We start from the raw sequence: 11,274 nt of genomic DNA, 5'->3' as shown, positions 1-11,274 counted from the left end.
TACTCTTTATTTAAATCCTGACACTGCTCATCACCAGTGAGACTGACACAGCAGAAACTTCAGTGTGTGTGGCAATCACTTGATTCAACCATATGACCCACTGCATTAAGCAGTTAGCTGGATCTTTCAGGTAAGAAAACTTTTTGCATATTACATTTTTTTCCTAACTTGAATGGAACTTCTTTCCTTTAACATGCACCTACCTTACTGGCTTCTTCCAAAACTCCAGGTGAGAAGCCTCCCCAGTTCTTTCTCCCAGTCCATGATCCCCATGGTGTCGTACTAGACTTTCCTGGAAGTGATTTGACTCTCTCAATAATAGAACTTACGCAGACAGATCTCCAGTCAGTGTTATCAGGCTTCCAAACAGCCTTAGGAAAGGAATACAATTTGACTTGCTGTTGGCTCAGATGACAATCAGAAATTCAACACACACATTTTTAATAAAAATCTACCCAACAGCAGTACTTCCTCATACCTCTGTGAGGCTTTCTAGATTAATAAAAAAAATTACTTGCAGTAAAACAGAGATAAACATTTGCATTAGAACTACTCATCTTCAATTATATATAAAAATATTCAGGGATCATTTTATGAACTGAAAAGCTACAGTAAATTACAAAAATTACATTGATGTCCATCGGTTCCACCAGTGCCATTTTGGCTCTAAATTTCTGTCACTGAAAGAGGGGTGAGAAGTTTTCTATGGATACGTAGCAAACTATTATCTAAGAATGTTAAAGGCTGTGTCAACTCCCAGCTCTGCGTGCTCCAAAACAGATGCAGCAGTTCCCCAACTCTAGTTTCCTTCAAATGGCGCGTGACACCAGATTAGAGGAGAAGCCATGTTTTGTTCATAAACAATTTATTTCAAATATGTGCCCTTGTTAATTCAACAATGATGTATGGAGAATCACGTCCTCCACCAAACAAAGAGAGAACTGATTTGGAAATCTTCCACCTGACTCATTTGCTCATGATACCTTGACAATGCCTCCCTGCTCCTCCTCAGCTGCTGAAAGTATGGCTCAGAGGGAGCAGAAACTTGCACCTTACTCTGAAATGACTAGAAATACAGTGAACAAAGAATCAGTAAAACAACCATTCAGGGAGGCAGAGGGCTATGAATATACAGACAAATATAAAACATCTTATTGGGATTTCTACTCTTTTTTTTTCTTTTTATTTTTCCCTGCAAATAAGATTAAAAAAACACTGACTTCAGAGTCCTGCTGTTCCCCACCCTTCATTCTCTCATCTCCACCAGAAAGAAATAATTCAAAAAATGCTAGATGTTCCTAACTCCTTTTTATTTTGTTTTCTAAGTAAATGTTTGAAATTCTGTGCCTCTCCTTCCCAAAAAGCAGGCAATGTTGCATGGAGTAAACAGGACTGGACAAAGCAGGAGTTTCACATGGATGAACTGCTGATTATCTCTTCTTACTATCTGGCATGGGTGTGTGCTTTGCATTTCTATTGACCTAGATTATAAGACATGAAGCAAGTCATTTTGGACGCTGAATGCCAATCTGAGCATTAAGGAGAAACTAACGGTGCCTGGGTCCTGGTACAAGTGGTTATGGACTCATGGAACTTCCTTGGTTTAATATTTACATGGATGTTTAAAAATTGTCTGTGAAACGTTTTCCAAAGATGCCTCTATATCTGAGAAAAGATAAAAGAACCCTTGATCCAAATCCCATCTCTTTTCAAAAGTCTTGTTAAAAATTTTGATTCATCAATTTATCTTAGCACACTTAAAAGCAGAGTAGTGAAGAATGGCTTTTAAAAAAAAAGGAAAAAAGAGAAGAAACACCAATCTCTATGGAGACCGTCGCTCTTTTTTCATAAGTAAATGACACTGAATGGTGTGGATTCGATTCTTTGCTGGGGCAAACTCCGGCTGAAGTTTTAATGTTGACTCATACCATTTCATCGCCTTTTCAAACTCTTCCTATAAAAAAAGAACAGAAGATTGCATAAAGTCAGATTCTAAAAACAGTGAACACTAACTTTCTTATTCTTTTTTTCCCTCCTCCAGATAACTCCAGTATTCTCTTGATTCAAATAACTACAGAACATTAACCGACCAATTCTCTTGCCTTTTTTTTTTTTTAATAATCAATCTTAGTACTCTTGCTGTAAAATAGTTAAAAACAAACAAACACAAAACCAAAGATTTAGACTGAATATAACCACCTTTTCTTTTTTTTTTTTTAAATGGCAGCAAAGCACTGGAACAGGTTGCCCAGAGAGGTGGTAGATGCCCTGTCCCTGGTAACACCCAAGGTAAGGCTGGACAACATGATCTAGCTGCTGGTATCCCTGTTCGCTGCAGGGGAGTTGGGTCAGATGACTTTTAAAGGCCTCTTACAGCTCAAATGATTCTGCGTTTCTTTTCAGCCACTTTCTGCGTGTTTTTCCTCCTCTTTTCTCCTTATAAGAACTGAGCTGCTTCTATATTTTTGAGACTGTGGATGATTTTTCTTTTTTTTTTTTTCTCTGAATCTACTAAAGGGAATCCCCAAAAGAGCTATAAAACCAATGTTGGATTTTGGCACCTTTCCTCTTAAACAGCATATTCAGTATTTCCTATGGCAAGGCTATTGATGAACTACTGGTAAAGAGCTAAACTAACATCCCCACGTGAAAGCAGACAGCAAGTGGCACAGCACTTCTAGACTCTCAATTTTCTTTATACATAAAAGACGACAGAACTTCGGGCAGACTGCTGCTTCCTACTTGAAACTCCCCAGGATCTCACTCTAAGCATTAGCTCAGCTTTAGTCAAGTTCCTTTTTCTCAGTAATTTGTTTGTACACTTCAGGTAATGCTCACTTCTAGCCACATTATAAACACTAACTACATCAATGTTGGAGTTGTAAAGCCTTGATTTTTAAAAAAGTGTATTTCCATGCAGTGTCAAGAGGACTTACAATGAAAATCCCATATTACTTTATGGTAGTACCAACAAACAGAAATGACAGAAAGCAGATTTTTCCATTTTTAGAAGCAATCATTTATATTCAAATCTGCTGAGATCTGGTATTACTTTGACAATCGTTTAGATTTCTTCTATAGCATCCATCCAGAGTTCTCAATCTTTATCAAGGCCAGTTTCCACTTTTCAAGGCAATGTGATGAAAAGCGTTGCAAATTAAGGAACGTTGGCCTCTATAATGCTACACTTTTGATTACTCTGATTTTTTTTTCTAAACAATCTGTTGGGCAGACTCAGTTCTTAAAGATAAATTCCTCAATACAAAATAAATAAATTCACTTTTATGTCAGCATAATTCGATCCAGAAGATATGTTTTGTCCTGCTGCTAACCATTTCATGTAATGAATATGTGGCTTCACTAAGAAATCTCTCAGATCCACGAGAATAAAGTCATCCTTAGGCACTGTGCTCACTTGAAAAAGACACTGGCAACTCAAGCATAAAACTTCATTTCTTTCAAACTACTGTCAGAAGCAATAGCTTAATAGAACAAAGTCATTCCTTTCTTCAGTGTGTTTCTACTGTGTGTTCAACAGTACCACACATTTCAACTCTTTTCAACCCCGATAACCACAGTACACCATTACCTCTCAAAATTATCCCACTATAAGCATGATCCCCCCCAACCAGAAGAACAAACCATTACAGACAGATCTATGACAAGTGCTAAATACTGGCAGGGATAGATAGAACACGTGTCATTGAAAATACTTTTGACATGAATATACGTATCAACTATGTTCCAGTTTAATGGTGCCTCTCTTACCCATGAAATGTACTGGTCCTGTTAAAGAAAAATAAGCACCCAAGAACCAATCCAGCTTTAGTAAGGAAAAAGAAATGAACATTTTGCATTCACGTGAAATAGTGAACGCTGAATTACAGATTGGAATACAAAGGAAGTATGGAGAACTTTGAATTCAATCTGAATTATTTTGGGTGTTGATAATCCAAATAGTGAAATCAAACATCTCTTTTGTTTCTTTATTGCAACTGCAAACTGGGTTTTACTAACTACATTAAACTAAGCCCTTCAGGACGGAAACTCAGTTTATCATTACTTTCCCAGTGTAACAAAAACATTGTGTGTTTAGCTGGAATGGAAACCAGTCAAAATCAATTGTTTGGTGTTGCCTTAGCAAAGCTTTGTAGGGCAGCATCCTGAAGCCATCCTGTAACAACACTGGCCTTCATGTATTAAATGAGTAATAAAAAGCTTTGATGCTCCAAAAAGTATATTAAAAAAATATTTTCTTACTGACACTTCCCCTATTTCATGAATGTTACTTCTCCAAAATTATTTGTGGAACTATGAATTCCATGTGTCATAAACAAGACACATCAGAGTAACAAACATGCTCACCATTGCTACATAGACATTCGCCAGTGTGAAATGATTAACCACGAAGTGCGGTGCTATTTCCACTGCCATGGTAGCCACAATGATAGCATCATTCCAAAGTCTGGCGTTGTGGAAGATGTTTGCCAGGCTTATTAGTGGTACATCCTTTAAGAGAAGAGAAAGTGATCAACAATGAGGTTCTTTCCACTGAAATTGTTTCAGGAGCGAGAAGACTGACAGAAGGCTCCACCACCTGGTCACTTTGAAAGTGATGAGTTACACTTACCAGAAAAAAGGCACTTGACCCTGAGCTATGAACAAAAACTCATATACACATATCTGCTCACAAAAATGAGCAAACATTGCTTTTGCATAGACAAATAACTCAAAAATTAGCTCAAATTAAATATACAAGCACATAGTTTATTTTTAAGATGCTGTTACTGTTTCCACAAAGATAAGATGTACTCTGAGAGACAAGAGAAGCTCTTTGATCCCTCTCCTTCAGCAGTTGCACAAAAGGAATATGGATAAAGTAGGGAAGTGAAAAAAAAAGAGTTAAACATTAATGGCATTCACACACTGTTTTCTATCCCATCCCTGACACAGATTTCCTGTAAGATGCTAACAGCTATAAACAAAATCTTTTCAGGTAGTCACCAATGTCTTTATTTCCTGAATTTCCAGACTGTGTCTGACTGACAAAACCATGGAGCCCTGACAGCTGTAACAAGCTCTCAGGGAGCTGGACTTCACACCTAGGAAGGACAAAATACTACTCAGCGGTGATCTGCAGATGCATTCAATAGAATAACTAAAAATTTAGGATGCAACTTGATCCCTTCCTCCTTGATGCCATGCAGATACTATGGAAGCTAGAATCACAAAAGAAACCCAGAGGAAAAAAATTACTTTTTATTTGGATGAGAAAAGGTGAGATGGAACACAAGGCCAAAAAGGAGGATTAAACAAAATAATAGATCACTATTCATCCAGCGCTAAATCACTAATTCCAAGTTGCAGCTGTATCTTTACAAACAAGACTCAGAGTTTTCTCTGGAGCCAGGACAAAAACTAAGTAGAAATTTGGTGTAAGCCAGTCCCAGTCAACTTTATATCATGGTATCAGAACACAGTCAGCACTACTACACCATAATAGAAAGACATGTTTATTGTGTTGGGCCTTGGTTCCAACCTCATTTTAAAAGGACGATGATATAAAGATAGAACTATAGGAGACAAGAGATAGTAATGATGTGAGGAAGAGATCAATATTTCTTAGCTGAGGTCTTTCTCTGGTTAATGGATAAATTTTCTTAATAATAACCTGACAGCGTAAACTACTTTGTCTCCTGATTTTCAGAGAACAACTTGAGACCAAGAGTTAAACGTTGCATAATTTGAAAGTGAAATCCACAATGCTGAGTTAGGGGCCTATACTGCATTTACCAATTTGGAAGGGTAAAGCTGGTGTCTAAGAACAGACATAATATTCAGCATCCCATGGGGCAGTGCTAAGGGTGCAAAGCATTGCAGTCAACTGAAACAGTGGGCTATGTCCAAAATACTACCTTTTTTGGATAAAAATGCCACCCAAAATCAGGCACTAGTCAGCCAAAACATTTACGATTTCAGCATTTACATTATCCTTTCAGATCTCATCTCTTCCCCCTACTTTAAAAGCACAATCATATTTTAGGGTCAAAGACTTGTACAAGACAAGGCTGACAAAGATTCAGAGTCCTACATAGCAGAAGGAAGTTTAAGCCAGTAGCGCCCAGCAGAGAAGTGTTAAACCCACTGAAATGGAGGAAATTGCTCTTTTGCAGCCCACAATCACAGGTAGTGAAAGTCTTGAAATTTCCCCACAACTAGCTGATGTACGTAACTGTTCGTATACAGACTCCTGATATGCATAATTCTAGTTTTAACTATTGTAAGTGAAAACTAAGCAGCTATCTCACAAGGACAACATCATTTTATCTGTGTAGCAGGCAGATGTGCACACCTTCATGTGATGGGGTGCATAGTGTAATGCTTGCCGTAAACAATCAATCGCCTTCTTTCCTTGGCCCTTCACCCTCCAGTAGAGAGCTGCCATGCTAGAGAGGACCCATGAAGTCTGATTCTGCAAGAGAACACAAAAATGAGTCATACACCTGTTGTTAACAATCTTCCTGTCTTTCACTCTTCAGATTTACTCAATATATTGGGATAGAGAATGCTTCACTTAAAAATAGCATTCAAGTATTCCAAAGCGTAATAAGAATTTATCTAATAACATATAAGCAATAGACTCATCAATGAGACTGCCAAATAAAACACAAATTCCAAGCACAACATCATTTTCTTAATCTTTTGTACAGTAACAACAGCTTCAGCAATCACAATAACTTCTAACCAGCTGTCAGGTGCTGAGCACCTAGATGTGTATATACATTACCATATATAAATCAACAATTTTCACCAGCTAAGATGGCTGATCAGACTCTTTGGGCTCACTGTAGCCATCAGAAGGAGAAAGGATGCTCTGGGATGCAACTCAAAGCAAAAGCCTGAACAGCTGACCAAGTTTGTTGCCTCCAGTTGGCTGACTCCCATGCCACATGTTAGAAAGGAAAATACCATGTGCTTGAATTCAATGGACTCAGATATATTAAGTTAATGTTTATGCTCACATGTGCAATTAATTAAGTAGTCATCTTGATTTGATTAACTCTTGTGAATAATGAATGAGATTGGTAGACAGAAGAACTGTGCTTTATTTTCATCACAGCTAGCCTTATGAAGAATTCTGTTTCTCTTCTGTTAGTAGTAAATTTTCTGTGTATTTGGACAAAGCTTGCTGTTTGCAGGGTCAAGTGTAGCATGTAAGACAAGACTTAGCAAACCTGAAGTCAAAAGAAACTAAGCTTACTACGCAAGCTGAAGAGTAATATCTTCACTTTCTGGGAACAATAAAGGCTTATTGACTTCAGTTTCAAACCACAGGAACTTCCTTAGAGGGCCTTCAGTAGAATAGGCCAGGGGCACCAAACTTATGTTAGAACCCTCTTTCGTGTTTTAGTTTGAGATATCTTCCTGACAACACTGGAAGCATACAGCAATCACTGCATCCTGATCTGCGTTGTATATCATGGGAAAATTATGTCCCTAAGCATCCCTCCAGGTGAGGCCCTCCCTCAGTAGCCTTGATCTAGCTAGGAAGCTTAGTTTTCTCAGGGGAACACAAAGGGCAGCCTTGTGTATGGTGCTATACCACTGCCTGAATGCATCTGACACTTCAGCTCAACGCTGCATAGGGAAAAAACAAATAGGTAGGAAAGAGAGGAACTCTCTGCCTGCCAAAAGTGCAATTTGCCAAAAGTGCAATTGGAAGAGCTGAGCCATGGGTTAACTCTGACTTTCCTTAAACTCCAAGTGAATGCAGCATCTGAAGAAAGACTGAGAATTATTAAAATGGTTTAATATCATAGAATAGCTTAGATTGGAGGAAACCTTAAAGATCATCCAGTTTCAATCCTCCCTGCTATGGCCAGGGTTGCCACCCACTAAATTAGGCTGCCCAGGGCCCCATCCAATCTGGCCTCATACGCCTCCCATAGATGGGGCACCCATAGCTTTCCTGTGCAACCCACTCCAGCACCTCACCACCTATTTTTCCTCCTAACATCTAACCTAAATCTTCTCTCTTTTTGTTTGAAGCTATTTCCCCACATCCCATCACTATCAGACAGTATAAAAAGTTGGGAGCTTGTTAGCTCCCTTCACATACTGGAAGGCTGCAATGAGGTCTTCTCAGAGCCTTCTCTTCTCCAAGCTAAATAAGTGCAGCGCTCCCAGCTTTTCTTCACAGGAGGTGCTCCAGACCCTTGATCATCTTCACGGCCCTCCTCTGGACCCACTCCAACAGCTCTGCATCCTTCCTGTATATAATATGCATTGGCAGCCAACAATACTGCTCACAACAGGGTTGGAAATAGTGGGAAATTTTACAAGCTTAGGTTTTTGTAGAATGATGGGCAAAACACTTGACAGTGGGACTTCCAAATGTAAGCAAAGGATATCGAGCTCAAGTAAAAGCCTGTGAGGGCATTATAGATGCTGAATAGACACAAATCTCAAGTCCAAGTACAAATTCATTCCTTATTTCAGACAGATGATTTGAGACTGGACTGACTGCTAAGCCAAGCAGTATGTCCAGACATTACTCTTCTCACATTCATATGTACCTTTTCCAGAGCTTTGGCTATTCGAGTACCAACTTGTTCTAATGACTGTGGTGAGTACTGGTCTTTGCCAAGATTCTGTAGCACCTGTGAAAGAGAAAGGACAAGTACTTAAAGGATGGAAACTGAGAAAAGATATCCTTCACCTGCTGGCTACTCTTTTTACCCAGCATTTTGCAAATCACTGACTTGTTTGAACCTAAACATCACTGTATAACTAGAGTTAGTACTATCATCATAGAATCTTTTAACTCCATGCCATTGAATACTGAGAATTCTAGAAGTTTGTGTATACTCTTTTGATTTTTCTTCTACTAACTCATCTATCTAGAGTGATAAACGCCAAGACAGCAATAGTGTTTTAGTATTTCCCTCAGCTCAGATCACAAAAGGTTGGGAAAACAGTCTGGTAAATATTCTGGTAAAAATCACTTTCATCTTGCATCATTCTTACAGTCTTATTCAGGTGTTCATGTACTGCAGGGCACTTTGGGAGACAGGGCACTAAATGTACCTTGAATCTGCCATGGTATAGATGTTTTTGTATGACAGCCTTCAACTGTGGCATACCTCTTTAAGCTGACTCTCTCCAGTGTAATGCAGGCTTGCTCGACTGGAGACACCTTGCAGGTGGTCCAAGGTATGCATACTAGCTGGCAGATTGGGGTTACAAAGGGGCTCCATGGCTGGTTCTTGCAGCTGTGTTGCAAAATCAATGTGTTCTGTAATGCTACAAAGGTAATAAATTGAATCAGTCAGAAGAAGAGAGAAGAATCATTACAAAGTTCCCTAGTGAAGGTAAACTGCAGAGAAGAATCTCCTTTGAATAGCTTAAGAAGCAAGAGAAACTGGATCTTCAGTCTGAAGTTGCATTCTTCTTTGCAAGTCTACTGTTAAATACCACATCATGTTTTCAAATGTCTTCGTAATCCTGATAGTTCCTTCTTACTTTAATGAACAATAAAATCTTTAGTTAACGTACACTCGAGGCCTTACAACTACCTTGCTTTGTGTGAGTGGCTTAAGGTCCATATTTAAGATGCTTACTCAATGTTTTTAGCAGAAACAGCGAGCCATGTGCTGGCCACAGTTGTGAGCTCTACCCTACGGAGTTTCAAACATTCATCAGGACTCGGCCACCCAAGGCTACGATAGTCATGCTTCTTTCCTGGAGAGAAGTTAAAAAAAAAAAAGAAATAATAAAAGGGATTATTTTCAAGCAGAAAGACTTAGTACAATGAATTACAAAATACACCAGCAAATACCTACAACACAAAAGTCACAGTGTTGCCATCAGATTTCTTTAAGAACAATTCCATATCTAAACATACTGAATGGAACTTGTGGGATCCAAAGACAGAAGTGGATGCTATGGCAGATAGATTTGAAGGCGAAGTTTTAAAATACAAATTATAAGTTAGAGTTTTTCAATAGCTGCAGATTAAAAACAATCGTCATTCTTGTTCACAAGCAATATCTCTAACTCCTTAAAGTTTTTAAGTGAGTTATCATTTATGATGTACAGCTATAGTAAGAACTAATAAAAGCTGATTACTCCATCTTCTGACAATCCGAGATGAAAAATATTGCCATTTCTTATCCATGAATAAAGCTTTTATTGCATTCACACTCAAGACAGAAACATTTCTGAAACTAGCAATTACACTTATAACCTCTCATTTTGGAAAGGAGTTAACCAAGGAATGAAAAGGTTAAATAATTCACTTTATTTTAGGAATCTGATCTTCACATTTGATCAAAAAATCCACTGAAATCTTCCCCTCACATCTGATGGATCTTGTACCAAACCTACAAATCCAACTTGTGTAACTGCTAGGAAACATGTTTCTCTCATCAAAATCATCTGAACTGTTTTGAAGAGAAAAACGATTCATCATAGCCTTGAATTTGCACAGTGAGAGGCCAAATTCACAAACATGAAGGTCTATCATATCAGCTACATATGCAGTATTCTAGTACCTATTTCTGGTTACCTAAAATTTTGACTTCTTGGATACAAGATCTATTTCCCATCAAGGTTTAAGTGCTTCATCACAGTTTTGCAAAATGATGATAAGGTCTGCAACACTGTCTTTTGTAAAATATTCTGATTAAAGGAAAATCAACTTTGAAAAACTTGAGGAAATTCCAGAGAGGAAAGATCATTTTTTGTCACTGGCACTGTGCAGTACCTGATTTAGAGTTACTACCAGCATGAACAGGAAAAGATACTGAAAGGCATGAAAACGTTACACAGGGACAGAGCACCTGTTGTCAGTTATCAGAGTAGCAGTCAGACAGAGGACAGTCATTTCCCTGCTCTGCTTGGAACTCCCTAAGTGAACCTCCAAGGCCTTATTTAAACTTTTGATAATGTAGTTCTTGTAAAGAGGATGTCAGCAGACCTTGCCTCTCAGGAGTGTGAGAAAGTTAATGACTTTACAATTAAGGGATGCTGTGTAATAAAGCCAGGAAAGTAGCTCAGGGAGAGAACACACACTGAGAAAAGGAAAGGTGCATCCTCACAAATAGTTACTTGTTGTCATGCAATCCTCCTTATTTAATTTAATAGCTTGTATTTGTTAGTTGCTTATAACTTTATAAGCTTGCTGAAGACTTCACATAAAAGCCTTCAAAAATGTGAACTACTTTCTAGGTCATCAAATTGTCAACGACTAGAATGTAGAGAACACATTTTTGC

The 11,274-nt window shown here is 38.3% G+C and overlaps 1 protein-coding gene across 1 annotated transcript in view; it reads right to left on the bottom strand.

Moving 5' to 3' along the window:
- Window positions 1-582: 582 nt before the first annotated feature.
- Window positions 583-11,274, bottom strand: part of TTC17 (tetratricopeptide repeat domain 17) — a 53,585-nt gene continuing 42,893 nt past the window's right edge. The window contains exons 20-25 of the mRNA XM_031593358.2: window positions 9,621-9,741; window positions 9,144-9,303; window positions 8,577-8,660; window positions 6,353-6,472; window positions 4,366-4,509; window positions 583-1,954 (exon numbers count right to left, since the gene is read on the bottom strand). Coding sequence (XP_031449218.2) covers window positions 1,823-1,954; window positions 4,366-4,509; window positions 6,353-6,472; window positions 8,577-8,660; window positions 9,144-9,303; window positions 9,621-9,741 — 761 coding nt within the window. The 3' untranslated portion in view covers window positions 583-1,822. The remainder of the gene's footprint in view (window positions 1,955-4,365; window positions 4,510-6,352; window positions 6,473-8,576; window positions 8,661-9,143; window positions 9,304-9,620; window positions 9,742-11,274) is intronic.

Source organism: Phasianus colchicus, chromosome 5 (assembly GCF_987193195.1).
Source record: "Phasianus colchicus chromosome 5, bPhaCol1.hap1.1, whole genome shotgun sequence".
NCBI lineage: Eukaryota > Metazoa > Chordata > Aves > Galliformes > Phasianidae > Phasianus > Phasianus colchicus.
Note: the sequence above shows the minus strand (reverse complement) of the source record. Positions and strands in the feature narration are given on the sequence as shown.